The sequence below is a fragment of the Thalia democratica genome, chromosome 8 (assembly GCF_965202585.1).
Source record: "Thalia democratica chromosome 8, ktThaDemo2.hap1.1, whole genome shotgun sequence".
Classification (NCBI taxonomy): Eukaryota; Metazoa; Chordata; class Thaliacea; order Salpida; family Salpidae; genus Thalia; species Thalia democratica.
The window spans coordinates 29465794-29492413 of NC_139172.1; the positions used below are offsets into that span (position 1 = coordinate 29465794).

A 26620-nucleotide genomic window follows, 5' to 3' on the forward strand; every position below is an offset into this window, starting at 1 on the left:
TATTTACACTTAATGGTTATATCAAAAATTAATATAACGAGTATGTAATCTAAATAAAACCCTATTTTGTAAACTACTTCTAAGCTAAAATGTGGTATTACTTATTGATTTAGAACATAAAAATCTAAAGTTACAAATTTAAATCTTTTACAAAAATGTATCACTGATATAAATAACAGCTTTGGTAATACAAATAAATATCAAGTGTACCCCAAAGTTAACAAATCATATTAGAATATATACCTCTACATTCTAAAGCTTTTTAGCTACAACCGCATCACTTTTATACATTATATATTAATATTTATATATATATATACTGTATATTAGTGTAGGAAACCATGTACACTAAAATTAATATGTCTAAAAAAACAAAGAGATTGATAATACAAAAAACATCACAATTTTTTTTTGCTTTATTTGTTTTAATTGTTTAATAAAATAAAACACAAATGTTATACTATATTTAAAGAAAAAAGACGTGTAAAAGTCAACAATTGCCTAGAAAGCACAAGTACGTAAGTACACCGTAATTATACTAAAGTACATTTTAGAAAATTTTTTAAACACTGTGAGTTTTAATTATTATTATTTTTTAAGAAACATAGTAGTTAGTTTTTTTAAACTAGCGTATTTTAAAAGTAGTTTTTATACTTTTAGTTTGAACATAAATAAAGTTTAAATAACATATAAAGCTAAAACAGTGCAGAAAAGTAGTGTATAATAGAGCAATTACCTAAGAAATAAAATAAAACGTGCAAAAATACTTTAAAAAAGTTGTTATAAATACAAAAAAAAAATCTTTATTAAAATTTGTTGAATTTTAAGCAAGAATACTTTCCATTAAATAAAATACTAAGTTCATCAAAAAGTTAGAAAAAAATATAAATTTTGATAATTAAAATATTATTAAAATAACTTTTATACTTCAAGTTTAAAGTCTATATTAAGTTGTTAAGTCTACCACATTAATAACTACTTAAAGCTCGTTAGAATGACAGATAAGTTCTTAAAACTTTTTAAGCAAAAACTTGTACAAAATATTATTATACTTAAATATGTAAATTGCAAAGTTAAATCGATATTAAACATTTTTAAAAACTTAGATTTCGGTTGCTTTGAGTAATAAATTGAAAAAGATATTTAAAAACCATAACACCAATTTGAAAACCTTATAAACATATAACCTAAAACAATATATGTTTAAACAACATAACCTAAAAAAAACTAGTTGAAATTAACCTAAAGAAAGACATAAGCTAAACAAAGTTAATTACAAAATAGTTTGTTTTACAATAAAAAGTATAAAGTATGCTTTTGTTATCAAAGTTTTTATAATTCATAGCAAAGTTCTGGTAACTGTATTTAATAAAAATATTTCGTATACAGTTATCGTGTAATTTACAAAATATACAAACAAATTTTTTGTACATTTTTTTGTGTATACCAAAATTTAAACTAACATAAATGCAGGTTTATTTAGCAACACTTCTCTAGTTTGTTTAAAAAGTTCAATTTGTAATGTTATGCTGATATTAGTCATTATATAAAGTTTTAATCTACAAAGTTAAGACATCAAAAATTGTAAGTGTTTCTTATCTAAAAATATCTGTCAGTGTTTTTTTTTTATGTAAACTGTTCGTGAAAATTTTCATTCCTAAAATGCTTTCCTTGCATTGACATTCGAAACCTGAAAAATTCACATTCCATTCTAACGTCATCACATATTAAGACGACACAAAGCCAATACACTTTCTAATATGATCTTAATACATCACAAAGCCTCTTTGTCCAAACAGGATAAGTACGTCTCCTTCGTTTTTTTTTTAATACTTAACGTTTTCTTCATTAAACTAAAACTGTATCGCTCTCATAAGCTGTTACAAAACTGTTAACATCTTCAATTTTTAGAAAGTACTTTTGTCCGTATAGCCGAATAAGTTATAAACAGGCTCAATAAGCAAAATACGTTTCTCGCATTTTCTGTGCCAAATGCCTCTTCGTTTCCATTAACGAAGTATGTTCAATTCTAATCATCAACAATCACTTTTCACGTTTTGTTTTCAGCTTTTAGGGGGTACGTTGGGGCGGGGACCGTTAAGGAAATACGTCATCATTTCCCCTTTCCCCTTCACTTTGACAAGACCCCTGGGTTCCAATTCGAAACCCTTGGAAGATAGAAGCTTGTACATTTCTTCCGGAACCTATATAAAATAATTAATGTTAAAAGAAAACTAAAGACTAGTGTAAAAAGTTAATATAGAAATATTACTTACTTTCTTTAAACTTTCATATAAATCGTAGGTATCATGGAAATATATACTATTTGTGAACTTAGATACCTTATAATATATATAAACCTGTATTTTATCAACGACGCCGGTACTGTCCATTCTACTAGCAACGTTTACGGTGTTTCCCCAAATGTCGTACTGTGGTTTATCCGCCCCAATCACCCCGGCAACCACCTTTCCCATGTTTAACCCTGGATAATTTGTTAAATAAACGTCAAGTTATAGTTATAAAAATAAATACAACAGCAAATACGTTATCAAAGTTATATGTTTTCAAAGCATTTTAAGACCAACCAATCTTGAAATTAACGTTGTCAAACAACTGCTGGTTGATTTGAACAAGTTATGATTTTCTTATATAAATTATAAATAACTCTAACTGTTGATTTGTATATAAGCAACGGATTATTGATTTTCAATACATTCAAAAAGCTTGAAAAAAAGTATACAAATGTCTTATATGATAATAAATAAATAAACCAATTCTAAAAAAGAATTTGTTGAAGGCTTATAATTGGTATAAATAAATAAAATAACATAATATAAACAAACAAACCAATTCTGAAAGTGAAGTTGTTGAATGACTGATGATTGATGTAGGCCAACTGATGCTGCAGTCTCATGGCGAAGGTTGCTAGGCAACATATGTGGGACATCCCCTTTTGGTCGTGGGTGGAATCATTTAACCCTGACGCCGCCATGTATGTCGATCCTATTGTTTTTATTTTTTCCACCTGATAGAACTCCTCTTCACTTATTATCTGAATGTTAATTGTAGAAGTTAGAATACCAGCTTACATTAGAAAATTACTTTTTGCAGTCTCTTAAAGTAAACAATTCGTTTTAGCTAGTTCTCGAAAACACCAACAAGTTAAAAGGTTAAATTTAAAGAAAAATCGTACAACATCTAACATCTTAGCAAGTAAAATATTTTGAAAAAAAAAAAAATATAATTAAAAATTGAATTACCAAAAACTAGCATTAACAGTCTTAAGCTTAGTTTTTAAAATATCGTAAGCTAATGTAACAACATTTAATGTACGAAACATACATACAGTATCAAAATCTGCGATTATCTCGTTGAGAAGTCTGAGACACTCAACACCTTCGTTGTTACTTTCTAATTCAATGTAGAAGTTTGAAAAATTAACAATTGTTGCAAACATAACTGCCACACACTCACAATTCTGACAAAATAACTCGTCTGAATTCCTTCTGTTAAAAGTAATTTTTATACTTGGTATTTTGCTTTAGTTTATGTATACATTATCTTGTATTATGCTTCTAATTCTTAAATTGACCTTAAATTTATTTATCGCGTTAAATGCAGTAATAAATTTTTGGCATATTAGATAGCAAAGGCATATATTTATCTAGGTAAGTTTTTACTTTGCAAGCTTTTTTTTTGTACATCATAGTTAGTTAACTGTTATACATTTTTTTACGGTCGTGTAAGTTTAATTTCAATACAAATTATCATAATAATTTGTTTTTTTTGGCTTAGTTGTCAAACTTTGGGTGCATATTGACCTTTATGTGTTTTATGTTTCAAAGCTTTTAAGTAGTCTTATTACTAAACTGTGATTAAACTTTAGTGTAGATAAAAATATTCTTTTTACTCTTAGTCATTTCTTTAATAATTTGGTTAAAAAACAAAACAATTAACTTTAATTACCAATATAATACCATTGTACTTAACAATGTAAACTCGTATAAGCTAATACAAATGGGGAGGGGTCTAAATTTCATGAAGACAAAATTGCACGAGGTTACTAAATTGTACGAGGGGACTAAATTGCACGTATACAAAACTTCACGTAGGCACAAAGTTGCAGGAAGAAAAATTTGCACGAGAGATAAAATTGCACGAAGACAAATTTGCACCAAGGGTCAATTTTGCACGAGAGTAAAAAAAAAAACAAAAAAAAAAGAGTATATGAAAAAATACAGAAGAAATAAACTAAAAGAAAAAATTAGAAAAAGAACAAAAAAAGTTACTGACCGAGGGTAAGGGTGGGGAGTAACAATGATAATAAAAATAAAATAATAATAATAACTAAAAAAAATAAAAAAAATAAATGTAAAAATTAATTAATGAGAAAAAAAAGCTACCGACCGATGGTAAGGGCTAGGGGTAACAGTGATAGTAAAAAAAAATTAAACTAGAAAAAAAATAACATCAAAAAATGATAATAATAAAAAAATTAACAACCGAGGGTAAGGGTTAGGGGTAACAGTAATAGGGGAAAAAACAACAGTAATAATAATAAAAAATAATATAGAAAAAATTATTCAACTTATACAAAAATGTCTCCGTGCAAAGTTTTCTGCTCGTGCAAAAGTGTCTTCGTGCAATTTTGTCCCCTTGTGAAATTGTGTACGCTCGTGCAAATTTGACAGCTACCAAATACAAATATATGTTTTGAAACAAATTAGCTTGTCATTTTTCAGTTAAAAATGTGATTGTAGAACTTCAAAGAAAAAACGACCTAATTATTTGATAAATATAAGACAGTTGATTCATTGTGCTTGTTTGTTAAGCTTTATGCTTGTATATGTTTTTGTTTAAAAACTGTTAGTTATTTGTGTAATAAAGTGTTACTCAAACAAAAAATAAACAAATTTATTTGTCTTTTAGCTATATTTTTTTTACAACTATGAGTTATATCTAATACCATAAGGTAAAATTTTTGTTTGAAGCAAAAAATAAGAAATTCTACTAACTAAACTTGTTAGACGAAGTTTGATTAACTAAATTAGTTTTAGTATTAAAAAAGGTTTGGTTTTCGAAAAATTGGAAATTCAAAAAAAATCCGCTAAACTTACGGTTCTCTTTCAAGGAAGTATTTAGCCACGTCAACAGGTAATATATTGTGTAAAAGTTTTCTATTATATGCTTGTTTTCTCTGTACATCTTCTCTTTCTTCTGCTGCCTATCAAATATGTCTTTTAAAAAAGTTAGAAATAAACAAAACTATTAACGTTTAAATCAATTTAATGTTTACTTATCTCAAGTTAATTGTATAACCTTTTCTAATAGAATAAAACAGTAACCTTATAAATGTAAACCTTATTTATACTTTTATTAATTAATTTAAAAGCTTCTACATTTTTACAACGTTTTCTTAGAATTAATTAGGATTTAATTCTTAGAATAAATTAACTTATTTAATCTTTTAAGTTTTAATAAAAATAAACTTTAACAAACTTGTTTATTCCACAAGTAGTCAATTTTAGCAGTTTGTTCAACCTGTCTACCTTGAACATATATAGCAGCTACAAACAAAAACAAAATAATTGGAGTCATCAAAACAAGTGATCCCATTTGATTTTTTTCATTATACCTTTGAAAAATTATTAAAATTTTTAAACTTTATGTTAGTACGTCTTAGGAAAAATACAACTTGTATTAACAAACTTAGTTTCTGTTACTAATTTTCTCTTTATTTTTTGAGGTTAGAACTCTTTAATTAAAATAAAACTTGTTAAACTATTTTAAATTCGATAAAATAGTTTTAACAGTTTAAAGCTTCAGAAAAAAAGGCAGTAGTTTTAAATTAGTCAAACTTTTTACGAAGAAACTTTACTTTATTCTAAGCTCTTACAAAACAACAGACAAACATGAAAGCGGCCATGTTGAGGTCATGGGCGTTTTGAAATAGCGACGGGTTTACCATTATGACGTAACAAGAGTATATGATGAGTTGGAAGAATAGAAATAGAGTTTTCCATGGCAACAAGTATGTGATGACGTCAAATGGATGCAAGACAGGAATGATAAGATCAGACAATAGGTGAAGTACTGAAATGATAATGTTTCTTTTTTATATAGGAAAACTTAAAGTACAAACGGTTTAAGTGTTTGAAAGTAATTTGATTTAAACAATTTTAAGAATAATAATTTGAGTTGCTGTATTTTGAAAAATACTGAAATTTGAGTCATCATATATATATATATATTTACCTGTGGAAAATCGCAAATAACTTCAGTTTTGCATTCAGATCTCCCTCCAACCGAGTTTACCTGTAACTTGAACTTTTCCCTCAACAAATCCAAGTATGACGTCATGTTTGTGTCGTCATAAGGTGACGTCACCGAGGTTGGTCTGGTGAACTGGGCCCTCCCCGATCCTGCGGTTGCTAAGGGTACTTGCCTCACGGCTTCTGATTGGATCTTGGTTGTCAGGTTGGCAACGCAGTCGGCCAATGAGACGCTCGTGTTTAATCTAAACTGGAAATTTTTTTCATTAACTAAACTATAAATTAACAAATCATTTAGTAAGACATGTTGTTAGTTTTTCATTAAAACGACGTTATACTAAAAAATGAATTGGAAAAAATCAAGACTTACAAAATCTAAAACAATACTTCATAAATAAAGTTGAAAGTGTAAGTTTTCAACAAAATTTAGAAACATATATTATTTGGTGGAAATTTAATTATAAGTTTTTAGGTTATACAAAACTTAAACTAACAAGATTTGAGACGGATACTGCGGACAAGAAAAGGGAAATCACCAAACAAATAATTAGATAAATTCTGTTTTTATTCAGGGCTGATGTAATTTTTTTATTTTTTATGTTGACTTCTACTGAGGAGCTTTTCTTGCTTATCTGCGGAAATTATTAAAAATAAATGTTTATTTTCTTTTATATTTTATACATTAATTTAGTGTTTTTATCTAAGCTTTTTTTATATAAAAAGTCTTAGAAACTTTTATAAATTATTTTGTGTTAATGAATAATAAAAAAGAACAAAAAAATTTTTTTTTAGCTTAAGTGTGTGTATTATTGTAGCTATATTTTTGTTTGTTTTATGTTTAATCTTGTACAATATAGGTAAGTGGTCGTCTGAAAACGTACTAGTACATACTTTAATTGAAGTAATACAAACTTTATTCGCAGTAAAGTATTGTAAACTATTGAAAAAACTTACAACATATCTGAATGTATGTGAAGTTATTATCAGCAGAAGGGTTGCTCCACATAAGCTCAATGTTATTAACTTGTCTCTGCAAGTAAATATTTATAATAAATACTTTTTTTTAACGTTGTACTCTGCAAAAAAAAAAATTTACTGTGAATTTTTACTAAAGTACTTTTGGAATTTAATAATAAGATTATTCTGAGTAAGGGGAGCTGCATTAGATTTATAACTTTGTTGTGTTCTTACACTTGACTATAATAACGTTTACTAGTATAGTAGTCATTATGTATTTTCTTAAAACACTCGACGTATAAGCCTAATAAAAACATAATATTTTTTTAATAAGTATACGTTTTATCTAGAGAAAAGTGCATTACATGATAAATATTTTATGCTGTAAGGAAAAGCTTAGTTTTTGTTTCAACAAAGCGAACAGTGGTACTATCAGAAACAGCTGTTTGAAAACACTAACATGGGTATTATAAGAAATTGTATTCCAACAATGCAAGTGCAAATAAAAGCGGCAAATATTGAAAATCTTGTGAAACTCAATTTTTGTTGGTTTGAATACTCCTGTTAAATAAATTTATCAGTTATCTAATTGAAGACTTTAAAATTCTAAAACAAAACTTGCGGTTTAAACAACTTTTAATATGTCTATAAATATTTGTTTTTATTTTATTTATGTTTATGTAACTTTAATAAGTTACTAACAATAAAACAAATATTTTTTAATTTAGCTCATTTAATCATTTTACAATATTTAGTTAAAATTATCTCACACTTTAAAATACTGTTCAAAACTTGTCATAATGAACGTTAACATAAAATAATGCTGTTGAAATTCAACTAAACATATTTCAGTTTTTACCGAAAAGTATAGAAAACGACCTTAGAAGCTTGTTATTGAAATAATAAAATTTTAAAATATATATGTCTAGTTTTAGTTCTAGCAGATATTTTCTTACAAAACCTCCAATAAAATACAGAGAGTTGTTTGTTTAATTTAATTTAGCGGCCTTGAGTTTGATTCAATGAAAAATTTAAAATAACGTTTGCTAGACTGATAGTATGGTAACTTCCACCCAAAAGTAATTTGTTTTTAGCTTGATTCAGTTTTCAGCCTAAAAGTCTAAACAGTTTTATTATGTCTGTATAAAACGGTAAAAGATCATTTTTTTTCGGTTTCTTTTTATTAGCATAGTATTTTTTTCACTTATAATCAATATACTATACACTATTGCTGTTTAATACCTAAATTAAAGATTTAATCTTAACTTTTTATAAAATTGTCTTTCTTTCCGTTTTGTATAGTGTTAAAAACAACGAGACAAATTAATCCTCTGATTTCAAATCACAACTTCTTAAACCTCATAAACATCTTGCGTTATTTTAACACAAGTAATTTAAATCTAAGGAAAAAAATGACAATCCCAAATAATTTTTGATGTTTCAAACAATATTTTATACTATTTTAAAAGTGCTATCAACCTCAAAATAAAAAACTAAAAGTAAACCCCAAACGACCTTATTGATAACTTATTGAAACTTATAACAAGTTCAAATAGTAAACGGAATGTTTTTTGAGTTTGCGCTGTTTTCAGTTCATTTCATACTGAACAAAAAAAAACACATACAAAACAACTCTGTATACACAATCTACATGCTACTTACAACGTCATTTTGAAGTTTTTACGGTTATCAACACTGGATAAAGCTTAAATAATACCATACTTTGTTATAATTTTTTTATATCAAACTTGCTTAAGTCGAAAAATAATATCTAAATTCATCTATATAGAGGTTAGAAAAGTTTAAATTTTGTACGCCTTGCTATTACTTAAACTGATGTCAACTCAGCAGGATAATAAGATTTCGTATTTAGAATAACAAAAATTCAACCGACTTTAAACACTTCATCTTCTGAACAGCAGTTGAAATGGCTTCCCCTGTCGATGTCCTGGAAACCGTTTGAACCAATTGCCTGGTTGAGAAATTCCAGAACTTCTCCGTCAACTAAAACCTGTTTGTTTGATTGACCCAACACGTCGTCTGCGCCTACACTGGAGAAGACGAAAGAAATTAAAATATTAATATTTTTTTCAAACACTTAAGTTTATATAGTATTTTCAACATGTATTTTTTAACTACGTTTAAGCTTTTTGAATGAAAAACTTGGTATTCAACATACTTCTTTTTTCTGTTAGTCTATGTGGCTACTCTTCGGGTTTCTTATATTTGTTAATTTAACTTTAAAAATTAAATAATGCCTGGTCTTTATACTTTAGACTTTGATAGTGACATTTCTTTCTTTTAAGTAAAAACTATGGTTAAACCTTATGTAGTGAATATGTATAAATATTTTCTGTTTGCAAAAAAAATGGTTTTATTTTTATCTTCTATATATATAAGTCAATCGGGTTAAAAAGTAAATATTAATTTAAACATTCAAGATACCTTTACAAAATCCTTAATTTTGTAAATCATAAAATTACATCAATCTGTGGTTTTATAAGTTTATAAAAGCAATTTTTATCTTTGTAAACTTTTTGTCTTTATTTTGAAATACCACATGCCAATCGTATGTAAGTTTTTCATAAACCCATACAAGATTTTATCACAATTAAGAATTTCGTTTTTTGATTTTAGTATTAAAAGCTTGTCAATCTATCTAAAGTGTTTTTTTTTGTTCTTGTGTGACGTATGTTTAAGTTTTATCAAAAGTTCCATGTGACTTTTGAATTCATAAAAACGTCATAAAACTATAAAAACAAAAGTTAGCTGAAACTATAACATTAAGTTTTGGTTAAAAATAGCTTCGTTAATCTGTTTATATGGTATAGGTTTCAAATTTGCACGAAAGGAAACTTTTGCACGATGTTTATTTTTGCATGCCGCTGTTTTCGCACCAGGTTTCATTTTTGCACGAAGACTTTTTTACACGGGTTGGATTTTTTCTAGTTTATTTTATATTTTATTTTACTATTACTGTTACCGCTAACCCTTACCTTTGCTTTGGTCATTAACTTTTTTTTCTTATTTTCTGTAAAATTCTACTTTTTACAACTATCACTGTTGACCCTAAACCTCACCCTTGGTCGTTATTTTTCAAAACAAATTTTGTTTTTTTTTTTTCTTTTTTCTTTACGATCACTATTACTTTTTATCCCTAACCTCGGTCGGAATTTTTTTTCATTGTTTTTGTAATTAATTTTTAAATATTTACTCCAATGAAAAATTACCCTTTGAGCAAAAGTGTCGCTTTGTGCAAAAGTATCTTTGTTTGTAAGTGTCCTTTCGTGCAAAAATACCTTAATGCATATTTTTCCCGTCCCGTTTATATGGTACATACCGTTTTTGCTGGTAATGATTTTTTTTTGGTTAAAAATCGAAATGTTTTAGAACATGTACAAAATAACTTTTGTATAATCTTTCCTATTTTAGTGGTTGGTTGGGATCTAATGGAACAAACACAAACAGACCACAATTGTATATAAACACGAAGCTAACTTTTAAAACCCTAATTTTAGCTACATCTGCAAACGGAATGTCATCGTCACTGTTGTAGTTTGAATCTGTTATGACCTAATTCTCGATTTCTTGTTTAACCGTTATTTCACACTAACCCGATGATTTCGAGTTCCTTATTTTTTATCACATCACAATAACATACCCGATGATTTCGAGTTCCTTGTTTCCCCTTTTGCCCCTCTTATCTCTTCGGCCAGAAAACTTTCTGTCCATTTTCGAACTTCCAATATGAGAAGAAGAGGATGGCCTTGAAACCGTCTGTAAAATTAATAAATATTGTTAATTATTATTATATTATTACATATTATTATTTTATAGTTAAAAGATAGTAATTTTTTTTTCCGAAAAATGCATAAACAATGTGATTAGTTAATTGTCAAAAGTAGTCTTGTACGTAAAATAGACAATAAGAGTAAATATTTTCAGCAGTTTTAAGTCGACGTATAAAATCTGTTTTATTAACTAAATCGCGAGAAAACGGTTTATTAGGACTGTTTATAAGTTGAAAAACTGGTTGTTTTAAATTTGATGATAGTTTACGATTTTTATTAAAATGATCATACGTCATTAGAAGCATGTAATTTTTAACAAAATATCTTAAAATTAAATAAATCCGTTGACACAGTGATTTAAATGACAAAACATTTCGAAAAATAGCGTACTATTTTCCTATAAAGTTGAATATTTAATATTAAATAAGTTCGTTGTTTTTATTAAAATGTTATCATACATAAATAATTTAAATGACATTTTGACCTACAAAACTTGATTTTTGGCGATTTTTTAACTTTTATAAATATACTTTTAAGTTCTAATAAAGCTTGGAACGAGATATATAGCTAAAAGAAGTTTTAAATTTCAAATTTATGTACAAGGATGAAAACATTATAATTTTGTTAAATACCATTAAAAAACGAGCTTTAATTAAAATATTACAAATACGTTTTACTAGTGTGAAGTATTTGTATTTCTAAAACTGTAATTCTATCACTTTACAAATAAATATATGTCCTGATTTTTTTATCAGTTAAGTTGTTTGGAGAAGTCTGTTATTTCCAATTTTTTTTTACAGAGTTAATTTATACTTTCTTGCGCATTTAAAAATTATATTACGAATACACTTAAAGCATAAGCATGTATATTGTTATATAAAAAACTTTATCTTTTTTCTTCTGTCCGACAATCAGAAATGTTTCGATATTTCTTTCCTTCAGATAAGAGTCTCTTTCATGTCCGAAACCCGGTTCCACGTCATAATCGTCGTTTAAATAGCCCAACGTCTCCTTCGTTATGTGAATTCGACTGTTGCGTTGTTTTAAGTTAGTAATATGACATAGTAAACTAAAAGTGATATTCATTTTAATTTCATTTTAACAGCTCATATGCTTTTCCAAATACAGTACTTGATTTACAAAGTGTATTATAAATAACTCTTTCCTAAAAAATGTATATTTAGAAAAAGTTTTTACTCTACGATTATAACAAAACTAAAAAACTGTTTAATATTTTCAATAAACATCGCAAAAAAATATTTTGCTTAAATATCATTTTTGAAGCTGCAAAAGTTAAGGCTAGTTTGTTAAATGTTAAATAAGCCAACAGCTGATATGTAAAAAGAAAAACAACCAAAAATATAACTATGACGTCATACCCGGCCATCCCACCGCTTTCCATGTGATTGGCCAATGTGGCATCGTTGCTCCAAACGTCGAACTGCCACTTTTTCAGTCCCAGAACGCCGCAGTGAACCCGACCACTGTGAATGCCGACTCTCATGTTCAACTGGGGAATTCCCGTTACTTCTCGAACTAATCTGTGTTATTAATTTTATAAAAGTAAAGGCAGTTATAAATTACAACTCTAAAACCTTTAAAACACAAATGATGTTAAAAAGCATTAAAATTTTTAGTCAATTGGAAATTTACTAATGATTGACAACAAAAACAAAATTGTATGTTGTAACTAAACCAGTTAAAAGACTTATTTTATATTTCTATACTCTTGGATATCTATAACTGTTTATACTTCGTGGAAAAAATAACACTAGTGCTTAATAATTTGTGATAATACATTCAGAAAGAATTGTATTTGAAAATTATGTTTTGATTTGAATGAAACAGCTTGAAACATTATCAACTTGAATCATTATCAGTACAATTACGTTAAGTTGCAACCATATATTATGTACCATCTTTAAACATCTAAAACACTATTTACAACTAACGAAATGGTGTCAATCATGTCAAGTCCCATTTGCACGCATGACTGAGCATGGTCCGGTCTCGGTTCAGGAAGTCCTGACACGCAATAATAACAATCTCCTAATATCTTAATTCTGAGGCAGTTGTTCTCCTGGTAGAAACATTTTTCTTTTTTTCTTTTATTAAACAAGGTAAGAACTTTAAAAAACATATTGTTTATAAACGGCTAATATTCTTGAAAGCTAGTTAACATATTATTTGATTTATACCAATAGTTAACTTTTTTTAAAGATTTTTTTTAACTTTTAAATTTTTAGGTTATTCAGATTAATTCAGTTTTTTTAACCAACTTATTTCTTTTTTATATCTAACTCACAGCAGCTAACTTGTCAAATCTTCTGAACAATTGATGTAGAGTTCTTACAAGGAAGGCAGCACTACATTGAGATGCCAACAATGTAAATCCTTCAATATCAGCGAATAGTATACTGGTAAAATATTATAAAAGTTATATATAAAATGTATAGAATGTAGAAAAGTTATTTTGTGTAGTGGTTTTAAAGTTACTTATTTCATTTTATTATCATTAATAAATATCTTACAATACTAATGTAACTGAAATATAGTATGTAAAATAGTAATATGATAATCTAACCTGACATTGGTGTATTTTTGAATGTATATTTTATGAAATTGTTGATGTTCCGGTTTCGCTTGATCGATGTCAGCTTTCATTTCCATAGCAACATGACGTGGCAACACTGACAACAACAATCCTTCCTGTGTAAAATGTAGAAGTATTTAATTGTAATTTATTTACATTATAATAAAAGTAAAATTTATAAAATTATGCTTTTGTGTATAACGTTTTACGTAAATTAGTAAAATTTTCATTAAAAAACATATGGTTTTAGCACGTACTAACTAAAAAAAGCACGTAGTAACTAAAAAAAACAGTTATTGGTGGACAGAAGAAAATAAATTTTTTTTAGCTTACTACTTTGTACATTTGTTTAATCAAAAATAAGCAAAATTTGACTATTTTGTACGAACAAAGATGAAAAGTTCTTTCTACAAATTAAGGATTATTTTTCTTTTTTATTTTGTCATTTTTTAGTAACTATACTTTTGAACAACTTATATATCTAATGTCTTTATTTACTAAAACAAATTTATTTAAACAAATCTTTTCTTACATTTAGTAACGAAAATAACAAATTTATTTTTAAAACTTTAAGAAATTTAACTTCTCATAAAAAAAGAGAACCACCTGAGTTCTGCTAAATTGTTAATACACCTATGTTATAGCTCTTATTTTTTAACTTACATTAAACTTCACTAAAAATATAAACTAACCTACGCTCAATATAAAAACTAACAAACTTCTTAAACACAGTTTTCTCACATGCTGAATACTTTTTTAAACTTATACTTGAGGATAAACTTTTAGACACTTTACGTTTGACCACACTAAAATTTTATTTAACAGCAATTTTTTAGAATTTACCAAAGCTCCCATTTTATACTCAAGGTCTTAAACTACTCAAAAAATGTCTAAAAAATTATCCAACAGTAGTAAAAAATCTTAAATTATTTTACGCTAAAACTTTAAACTATATCTATTGACTGTCAGAAGGTGTGTTCTACTAGTAAACCGATGGTACTATATACTTTTTTAAACTTATACTTAAGGTTATACTCTTGGACACTTTGCGTTTGACCAAACTAAAATTTTAATTTTAACAGCAATTTTTTAGAATTTACCAAAGCTCCCTTATTTTTATTTTCTCTCACCTGTTGAAGATTCTGCTTCTGAAGACTGATCCTTGCCTCGATGCAGCTCTTGGTCTCGGTGAACGCCTTCCTCTGGACCAATTCTGCTGACCACCTCGCCATAAGACACACCACGTAAGCGCATGAATACATTATGACGTCAGCTAACAACTGTGTGATGTCATGATGTTAAATTATTTCAGGTTTAGCTATGAACTATTAAATTATTAGTACAACTAACATAGTATTTTTTAAGTACTAGAAAAAATATTAAACAATTAGTGAATTTATTCTTTCAATAATTTATTGTTACTTATATTTATTTAATATTTTATATATTTATTAAACAATTAGTTTTAAATTTTTTATAAAGCAATAATGAAAATTTTAGCTTAAATTAGTTTTAATTATGCAAGATTTATAAAAGTTTTATGTTAGTTTTTTTTTCAAAGTTATACTTAACATAAAAATTTGACACTTAAAGTATGTTACTTATGGGAAAAAATGTGCTTATTAAATAAATCTTGTCCTTTTTAATGAAAACATAACCCCAATTTATATACTCTCTAGCTGCTAGTACTAAAACAATATAATTTTTTGTTTTTAAACTCTAGCGATGGTCATAAATCAAACAGAATGATAAGTTTAAATCAACTTAAGTTTAATTGTTATTTTTCTATTCCTTTTTTTTAAACCGAATAGTTAACTAAAAAAATATTTAATCATTGTAGCATAGTTTTAGTTCTAACTAACTACTAACTTTTAATCCTAAAACTAATTATTTTAAACTTTTAATTAAGCTATATTGAAGGTAAGTTTAAACAAATATTAAAATGTTATTTGCTTAGTGTTTAAAAAAAGAGGTTGTAAAAAGACGTAGATAAAAATAAATGTTAAAACTTTTCACACTTCAGATTCAAAATAAGAAAAAAAAAAGCAGTGTCGCTTTTATAACTTTTTAAAAAACAGAAAACATATGCAATTGAAACTTAAAATATATAAACTTACCTTACTAATATTTTTTCAGTTTTTAAAATAAATAAATAGACCAGGAAAAATATAGACTAACCAAAAGCTAAATTATAAAACTTAGCTTTATGCAAAATGGTAAATTAACAAAAAAGTATTTTTTTTTTTTTTTTTTTATAATTTACATTAAAGAAGTTTAGATTAAAATAAGTGTTCTAAAAAAAAAGGGTTACATGTAATATGTTTAAAATAAAATCTTTAAACATGTTGAAGTTATGTATTAAGGATATAAGTAATAAACCAAAACAACTTTCAAAACTTTGGCACATTACTGACCACAATACAAGGTTTGAAATTATTTTATTTTAAACTTACTTGTAGCTTTTATTGTTTCTTGTGACTTAAAATATAACATTAGTAATACTTAAACAACAATTATAAAACTAGAACTTAACACCCTTGAAGTGAAGTTACATTCAAGGTTAACGGAAAAATAACAAATGCACTTAAAAAAAAAAGTAATAAACTCATCATTATTTTGACTAGATAAGTAGGTTTTTAGAATTTATACAAGATTTACATGACATTTCACCTTTTACACGAAGCTACTTAATTTTATCTAAACGTGAGTTTTTGTATATTTTTAATTCTGCAAGCTATTTATAGAAACCCTGGATGAAGTTTTTTTTTGTTTATTCAAATTAGTAGCTGTTTTTTTGTAATATTTAGTGTTGATAATTTTCATAAAAGTTTTAGTGTATGATCAGACTTTGTTAAAAATGTTTTTATGTATTACTAAAACTTTTAGTTTGTGTATAACATTTTTTCTGTTTTAATGTTGTTTTAATCAACTAATGTAAATGTAAAAAAGTATTCTTATTAGAAGCTAAACTTGAAATGCATTTTCTACCGAAAATATCGGAATAAAACTAGTAAACGTTGTCGCACCGTTTTGACTAATCATAACTCTTTGTCAAAAATTTTTATTAAAAGTAGAAACGAAATAGAATCATTTTTTTAACTTGCAAATTGTATACCATTCTACTTAGATTAGCTATAAAAGACGCATTTTATAATGTATTATTGTATTTTTCAATAAAACAAAATCTAGTATAGATATAAATAAACTTTCCTGTTATGTACTATCTGAAGACAAATAAGATAATTCAACAAAAGTTAATATGAATTAATTTATGAAAATATTAAAAACAAATTAAGATCCTCATACAAACCTGTTGATTATGGACTATTTTGTTGGGATTGGCCATGTAAGACACAGTCAGATGAGCGGTAATGAGAAGTAGACACGTGACCACTAGGTGGCTTATTGGGATCGGCATCATTGTGAAGAGAATGTAAATTGTGAAGATCGTCAGCCACGCCATGTAAGAAGAACTGGAAAGTTCAAGAGTTTAAACTGTATTTATTTAAACTAATGATTTATCTAAAAGTTAAATTTAAAAAAAGTGTAAAAACCAGTTTAATATACTAGTACAAAGAACTAGAAAGTGTTAAATTGTTTTTTAACTTTATGAAAATTTGAACCGGAATTAAAAAAAGTTTTAAATGTATTTACTTTAAATAAAAGTTTACTTGAAAACAAAATAAATCTTAATCGAAAAAACTTGTTTAGTATATTTTTATTTGTTGAACATAAATTTGAGAAATAATTCATTCAAAAACATTTTTATTAAATAAATAAACAAAATCGATTACAGCTAACAATTATCAATTACTTTTGTTAGCAACTAATTTTAGATTAAATTATGAATAAGTAAACAGGTAGTGGTTTTATCAGAAAATACTTAGTTTATACCAATTAGCACATTAAGCAAAACTAATAAGAGATAGATTGAGAGTCTTTGATTACATAATTATAAATAAGTTAATTAGTTCATTAACCACGATAAGCAAACGTATAAATATAAAAACAAAACAAACAAAAAATATAATAAAATAAGCGACAAACAACAGTCATAACAACTTATAAAGGTTAGATTTATAAATGTATTGTTTCTTGCATAAAATAGATTTGAAGGTTTTTGTAAATAAAGATTCTAAAACACTTATATAATAATCATTACGTGCTTTACTTATAATTGAAAAATTATTATCACTATAACTACTTGCACAATCAGAATTGCTTATTAAGTATTTGACAATCGCCAATGACCTGTTAGATGGATTTTTTAAACCCGTGTCAATCCAACTTCTAAAGGACTTTTAAAAATGTTGGTCTCTTTTAATTTAAAAGAAATCTTTGGTACGTTCTACCGATATACAGACTATTGCAGTAAACAGTTTTTTTTCAATTTTATAAGCCATGAAAGATAATCTACGACATAATTTACGTATAATCAAAAAAAAAATTAACTTTACTTTTGTATATAAATACCTAGAGTAAAGAGAATAAACACAACTTGAAAATATTAGCAATTTGTATTTGTTTAGTATTGTAGTATTAACAATTTGGTATTGAGAAATAAACAACTAATAAAATTGCAAAAATTTAAGCCAAAAAAAATCAAGTTTTTCCAAAAGTTGTCTGACGTAAAATAATACAAAGAGAAAAAACGAAATGTATAAATATGCATTTTAACAAATTCTATTTTAGTATTAAGAAAAAATTATAAATTGAGACAAAAACACAGCAGGTTCTATTTAAAGAGCTATAGAGTTACACATTATCACTAAATGAGAGAAAAATGTGTTGTTAAGTAAAATTTATTAATCTATAAATAAAGTTACATATGAAAGTTACATTATTAATAGTTGTTAAAGCAATACAAAATTTTATTGTTTATTAGATGTCAAGATGGTGGAAAAGTTAAAATAAATATTTTAAAAGCTTTTGTAATTGAGTAAATCATTATAAAATATATTTTTATTTTGTAAGTGTTAATATGTCTGTATGAATAATTTTGCATTTTTTTCTTAACTAAATTGTATAAAAAAAATTATTTTATTTTTAATTTTTGTAATTCAATGAAGTATTTAAATTAAGCTGAGTTTTTAATTTGTTTAAAGTGTCAAAGTTAAATCATATACTTAAAACATCCTTTTTTTGCAACAGAATTATTAGAAGTTATATTGTTTGTTATTGTTTTCTTAAACAAAAGAGAGCGTTTTAAAGTCTTGAGTTTTCATCAAAAAATACTTAAAACAAACTTGCATTTTAAAGCTTTATTAAGTTTAGTTTCGTCTAATTTGTATTAAAACGGTTTTGAGTAACTAAGAAAAAATTCAAAACAGAGTCCATGCCAATTTTGTTAGTAGCTCCAAAAAATACTCATAAAATAAAACTGAGTTTTAGTGAACTCAGAAAAATAACGACATTTTTGAAGTTGATTAATACTTATTGCAAAGTACCGTCCGTTAACTCTTTTGAGCATATTTGTTCAAGCTTAAAACGTCGTTCGCTGGTTTTACACTAACAAAAACAAGAAAAGACAAATAATACGTCAAAACAACCTTAACTGAGAGAAATAACACTTGTTCTACCTTTTTTAAAATAAAGATTGTAATGAATTATTCTTTTTTTTGACTGTAGAATTTATAGTGCCAAATGAGTGTACTCAAAGTAGAATTTTCTTCATAATACTAATTTTTTTTATTTTTCAAAAGTTGTTAAGTAAACACAATAAAGTAAAAAATAAATCTTATAAGAAAACACTTATTTTAAGTTATTCTTTATAATAGTTTTGCTAATAAACAAATAATTAAATACTTTTCTATGATCTAAGATGGGTATTCTAATAAACCAAAAAAAAACAAGTAGGAAAAACTGTTTAATTTAATTTTAAGTAAAAAATAACTATATGATCAAAAATAAGAGATCAAAAATCTAAGTTGAACACTTTGTCTTTTCGTAAATTTTATGAAAAAAATTGTGTAAAAGAAATACGATATTAACTTTTATCTGTTTAAAAAGCTTAATTAAAAAATTTTTTTTTTACTTTCGTATACACTATTACATGGATAAATACATATTTTTTCAAGGTAAAATGAAACGTAATACAAACAAAACTCTCCATATATACATAAAAAAGTTTTTTGATGTTATTTATTAAGCTTAATAACTCAAAAGCTGACCAATTACAGAAGTTGAACTAATAACATAGAAAAATTTGGAGAGCTCAAAGTCTTCATTAACAAAAGAGAAATTTAATTTAATACAACAATAAGCGAATTAAATCTAAAGAACAGAAATTTTAGCTATATCATAAAAACTATAATTCAAAATACATTCAAAGTTTTTCTCAGAGCTCTCAGAACTTTTTATCAGAAAACAGTACAATCTCAAAAAAAAGTTAGACTGTTTATAAAAAACGACAAAATAGTTGTTAATAAACTTAAAGAACTCATATTATTTTGTATGTAGTATATCAAAGCTTATTGAAAGTTATGAAACTATTTTTTTTTATAAGGTTTAAATCTATAACCAAATTAAAATATAAAACCAATATCAACCTGATGTTTTAACTTATAAACTGACAACAATTGTTTATACTGACCTGTGAGGTTCAACTAATGCAATCATTATGATGTTGATGACGATCAAAAACGTCATTATGACGTAAGAAATGAATTTCACCACCTGATGACGCACTGTGTTACATTTGAAACACACCTGTAAAATATTTTATCTGTTTAAATTATAAAGCATAAATTATAAATATGTTTTACTAGACAAGCTTATGAACAACTTTTTACCTTAACAGTTTGTAGTTTATAATATTATCATTTTAATCTTACATCTCATTCTGAAAAATTAAGATAAAATACTATAAAGTTACTGGATAGGATAACAGTGGGAAACGTTTTATAAAAACTTAAAGCGAGTTAAATATATATATATTTAAGTAGATTAATAATTTCCTTGCTCATTTGTTATATTTTATAAAAACACGTAAATTAACATTTTTTTCTTTTTTTTCAACAAGAGTACAGTTTGTTGTATAGTTTTAAAAAAGTCATAAATAAAAACTTAAATAAAATTATTTAAACTAAGAGTAAAAGGAAACTAAATGTATTTGTAATTTAATTTTAGTATAAAGCTCTTAAACATTTTATGCAAAAGTATTAAAATGTAAGTTTAACTAATGAAGTTTAGGTACACTTTAAACAAACTAAAATTTAAATTTTCTTATACCTGCAGTAATATAGATAGTAACATTACAATTGCCATTCCGAAAGCAAACACCGGATTCATTGCAAACTTATCTGGTTTGTAGTAGTAAAACACTGTAAATAAAAAAAAAACTATGGAAGCTGTTAATGTAATTAGGAAATGAAACGAAAATGTAAGAAAATGTATTTTTTAATTTAAATTATGAAAAATAGTTGTCTTCTTCAGATTGGATTTAAACTGTATTTATTAGTCTTTTAACTAGTTTCAAGCTTAAATCACATAAAAGAAATAGATTATGACAAAAAAATACTTTTGTAACTAAATCAAATAAAGATTACTCACTTATTAAAATTGTAAAAAATAACTTTATTATCACAAACTTGATCAACAACTAACTATTCAAAGGTACATACGAGTACATATAATTAGAAAGATATGATAGTTACGTGTATCAAAAAGAACGTTTTAATAATAAAACGTTCTTTTTGTTTTTCAACATTTTAACTTGCCCTTTCCCTTGCTGACTCTTCAAAATACAATAATTATTTTGAAGCGATTCTTGTCTGCTCTAAAGCTTCGCAGTAATAAGATTATTAATATTATGTACTATCAGAATTGGGTTAAATCAGCTTAAAATATCATCAAATCAGTTACAAAATTCAAATTAGTTTTGTCAATTCTTTTAAGTTTAAACAAAACGTTTAACAAAATGAAATACTCTAAGTTGCCAAAAATATCAGTTGTTTACTTAACCTTTTATCCTAAATTTAAAAAATTTTAAAACAAAAATTATTAGTGTTACATAAAATTGACGGTTTTTTTTATTTTCAGATTAGTTTTTAAACAAAGAATACTGATTAAAAAATTATCTTTAAATTCAATCTCTACAAACTTATAAAAGTAAATTTAATTAAAAACAGCATAATTTATGATATAAAAGTTTTAAATAACTCTTGTAAACCTTTAATTTACACATATAGAGTAACTATTGTAAATAAAAAGCTTAAATGAAAAAAACAGTTTAAATTACAACAAGTTGAAATATTTCTTTCTTAAAAGTACTAAAACTCACCACAAATTTAAATATTAACTAACTTGATTGTAGGCTCATTTAATAAATTTATTAAATTACACAGATAAAATGTTTAAAACAAATGTAACTATATCCAATCAATATTCGTAACAAGTTAACGAAATAAATTATAAAACAGTTAATATTAGAGTGTTTATAAAACCTTTAATTTTAACAAAAATTAAGTAAAAACTTTAGGAAGCTATGTTCCCACTCTTTAAAATCAATTTAGGACTAAATACAATTTAAATAGTTAAAAAAAATAGTTTCGAGTCAAATATTTTATTTTTTTAAAACATTTTTAAATTAGGTATGCTTTAGATCGAATAGACATAATTTTCAAAGCTTTCTGCTATCAGTATACTTGATTGTCGATTGAAATTACGCATGTGCTAAAAACCATTGTGTTTGTTTTAGGAATTGTTTGAATAATTAATCCACAATTAAATTCCTTAGTGACGGTGAGAAGAAATAAAGTAAAATAAAACTTGTTTTTGAAGTAACAAGAAAATTTAAAGCTTCAACAAAAATTTCTTATCTTAAAAATATTAGAAGACAACTGAACAAAAACAATATAAATGAATGATTAAAATATAACTTAGCATTTTATATCGGAACGGGTATAATTGCACGAAGCAAAATTGCACGAGGTTACTAAATTGCACGATTGGACTAAATTGCACGTAGCCAAATTTGCACGAGGGCACAATATTGCACGAAGACGATTTTGCATCAAAGGGTCATTTTTGCACGAGAGTAAAACAAAACAGAAAAAAAAATCAAATAAAAAACAGAAATAAACAAGAACAAAACTAAAAACTAATTTAATAAAAAAAAAAGTTACTGACCGAGGGTAAAGGTTAGGGGTAACAGTGATAAAAAAAGAAAGAAAAGTAATTAATAAAAATTAGTATACGAAAAAAACAATTTAATTATTTTAAAAAAGTAAAAAGCTACCGACCGAGTCTAAGGGTTATGGGTAAAAGTAATAGAGAAAAATAAAAAGAAATAAGAAAATTATAAAGAAATAAAATAAAACATATCCCGTGCAAAATTGTCTGCTCGTGCAAAAGTGTCTTCGTGCAAAAGTACCTTCGTGCAATTTTATCTTCGTGCATTTTTATCTTCTCGTGCAATTTTGACAGCTACCCATTTTCTATATGATTGACTGTCTAATAGCGTTATAATTTATAGAACATAAACGTATATTAATGTAATTAGCCACTTAAAACAATTATGAATTATCGTAAACTGAAAAATTTTATGAATAAAAGTTCTATTAGAATACCAGTCGTTTGATGAAAAAGATTGTATATTTGTTGTACGAATAAAATATATAATTTTTAGACAAACATCAAAACAAATAAATAAAGTTATAGCATAAAATTAATTGTTAACAAATCAAGTCGTACCTAGATCATAATAAATATATAACAGCCTGTTTCATGCATATGTCAATTTATAAAAGAGCTAATTTAGCACATTTCGCGGTTAAGTTCACCTGCGTTTCTCAATGTAAACGATCATGCCGTAAAAATAATTTTTATCCGAAGTTCACGGAACTTTTCCGATATAACGGTCTGATTGAAAGTCCCGATTTTTCAAATTTTATTTTAAGAAAGTCCACTTTTGTTTAAACACTTAAACTATAGCTTCAAAGTTAAAATATAGTTTCAAACATCAACAAAAGCAAAAGTGTTGCAGTAAAAGTTTCTAAAATAACTTTATTAAAAGTTCAACTTTCCTTATATTTTTAATTAAGTGAAAAATAATTTATAAATTAGAATTCAAAATTAAATTTAAAAGATATTTTTAAAAAGTTATGTGTTTCAAAAACAATCTTTTTATTTTAAAACTAAAAATGTAATAGTACTACCATAAAATATAAATAAATTTGAAACTTACAATTTTTCGAAATGAATTACTCTTTTGAATATTCAATAGTGCTCAAAAAAATAAGCATAACAAGTTTATGCTTAAATTATTAAAAAGCTCTAAAAAGTGTAATATTAAAATCATAATTATAACAGTTTAAACTTTAAATAATTTCAAATAGTGCATACTCTAGCAAAAAATTGATTTCAAAATTAGACTGAATTGTCAAATTAGAAATCAATAAAGTAAAATTTAATTTTAAGCTTCATTATGCAACATAATCGGTTATAAAGTTTTTTTTTATCTCACATAGCTTGTAAAATAAAAATAGGTTACATCATTTAGACTTCTAACATTTGAACTTTATAATATTCAGAAAAACCGGTTTCTAAAAGAGTGTTTAAATGTACAAACAGTTTGCTGAGAAACCATTGACGAAGGTATGTTTTTATTCATATTAAAACAAATTCTAAAAGCAAGCAGAGTTTTTTTACGAGCGAACATATAAAAAAATCAATTTTGACACTAATTTAAATGAGTCATTCTACAAACATATGAGTTATTTTTATAAGTCTTACTAGTAAATTGTATTGTCAAAGTGCTCAGTTCTTTTAATTTTATGTAAATACGTTCACCGGGTAATTCAATAAAAAACTATTGAATTAGAGAGGAAATATGCAAATTAGCTTCAATTTTACCAACTCTAGTTTACTTACTCATTTTTATATGGATATTAGTTTTAAAAAATTGTTTTTTTATTAAATACATCTTTTAAAAAGTTAATAATGATAATGTATGGTTGGTACGTATATATAACCAAAATAGGCATATGCAAATTACCATTGACTTTGAAACATACATAGAAGTCATTTTGTTATACAAGTTACTTTAAAAAATATTTCTTTTGTTAAAGAATCGTTGTACGCTTATGACAATATAATGCAAAACTAAAATACTTTTCAAGAGTCAAAACATATATAAACAGTTTCAAAAAGTTTGTTTTGTAATTTAATTCATGGTACTTTAAGCATATAATTTTTAAACTAAACATTTTATTCATAACAAATCAACTTGCTACAACTATCAGATCAATTTGTTTAAAAGTTTTATTTCAATGATGACAGATTCAAATAGTTACTAATTTAAACAGTTTTTATGTTTTAAAACATTTATAGGTTGATGGTAAGAACGCTTAAAATTTTTAAACTAGTGACATGTTTGTACATAAATCTTAAATCTCGTTATTTTTTTGTTACAGTCTACACATGTGTTTAAAAATAACGATTAGCTCACATATAATTGCTGAATTTCTTAAACACGTGAGTAAGAACGAAACGATTACGTTATATATATAAGTATAAACAAAAAACTAGCTAATATAAAAACCTGAAACTAAAATATAATAAGCTTAAATCATAAACATTTTAATAATGTGTTACCTGACAATACAACGCATAGAAAGAACATAATCCATGTGAGATAGGATAGCATCTTCACGTTTGTTCTGAAGAAATATCTCTGATAAAGATCTTCAAAAGATGCAGAGTCGTATGAAAGACGATATTTACCCGCTTCCTTCTTTATAAAGTTCCTGTAATTTGTTTTTTATGTTGCTATAATTTTCAAACTGTTAGTAATCTCGTTAGCAACTTTGTTATTAAAAGTTTTATGTAAAATAAACATTGTAAAGTGTAGGGTAAACTTTTATAATCAATACTCACATAAGAATGGAAAACTTAAAGTAATTGTTTTCATTTCTCAGGACATGTTTATCCCATTCATGTGTCCCCCAGTGTTAAGAAGGTAAGAAACAGAATACTTAAACCAAGTTTAATAAGAATGCTCTTTGTAAATTAAAAATTGTCGTATAAATAAACTTTACATGTTTTATTAAAACTTTACAATTAGGTTCATATAAGAAAACTATAAATTTTGAAGTTTTAATAAAACATGGTCTCTACGCAAAAATAGCTAAGTTTATAAAAAAAAAATGTTTGGTTATCTTACAAACCCACTGTAAATAAAAAAACACGAAATAGTAAATTTCTTCACGGTAAAATACTATTTGTGCAATTTTTTTAATAAAGTGATAGCAGAAAAAATAATTGACGAACTTTGTTTTTAGAATAGACAAATAAAGGCAAACGAAGAGAGAAATATCAAAACGAAGCAATAAAAAAACTAAAAATAAAGTGAGTTAAATAAACAAGTTACAAAACAAGTCTCAACGAATTTGTCGAAGAACTTTATTAGATAATTCCATAATACAAAATCACTGAAAACAGCTTTATATATTTTTAAACTACTTCAGCTTTGTCTCATTAATTTAAAATGAAGCAGTCATAATTGTTAAAACATAACTAATTAAGTGACTACAGCTAAAGTGTACAATTGGACATTTTATAATTACCTAAATATCTTATCGGAACTTCCGGAGTAAGAAACTGATTTAAAGAAAAGAAATCATAAAAACTTTATTTTAACCTTTATTGTGTAATAATTCTACTATTTTAACTGTTTTAAGATTAACCAGAATAAGTTTCTAACAAATGATTAAACATTTAACTTTTATAAATAGACAAATGGACAAAAAACAATTAATTCAATTGAAGAAACAGCTGTCTTAAAAATCACTAAAAAAAAATTAAAGAAAACTGTCGTAGTACTTATTCACCTTAAAATAATTTTAATTATTCATTTTGTTTGTTTTTTTAGCTGAAACTATTTATATGTATGTAAGAAAAGTTATAAAACATACTATTAAATTTCATCAGTAAAATTATTTATTACTTTTTAAGGTAAAAAAAGCTTTTACTTTGCAATTTTATTACTCTATTTATTAAAGTCA

At 25.5% G+C, this 26620-nt stretch overlaps 1 protein-coding gene across 1 annotated transcript; it reads right to left on the reverse strand.

Moving 5' to 3' along the window:
* Window positions 1-1873: 1873 nt before the first annotated feature.
* On the reverse strand, window positions 1874-25312 carry LOC145842229 (adenylate cyclase type 5-like). The gene is given in 24 exon segments (XM_082949646.1): window positions 1874-2204; window positions 2361-2485; window positions 2851-3055; window positions 3350-3509; window positions 5121-5227; window positions 5503-5638; window positions 5916-6000; window positions 6003-6096; window positions 6259-6525; window positions 6770-6907; window positions 7230-7305; window positions 7693-7793; window positions 9127-9283; window positions 10894-11009; window positions 11909-12053; window positions 12403-12564; window positions 12976-13103; window positions 13329-13440; window positions 13608-13732; window positions 14747-14896; window positions 16927-17089; window positions 20209-20324; window positions 20847-20938; window positions 25212-25312. Coding segments are annotated over 24 exon segments (3129 nt in total). The 5' UTR covers window positions 25240-25312; the 3' UTR covers window positions 1874-2063.
* Between the last annotated feature and the right edge of the window lie 1308 nt (window positions 25313-26620).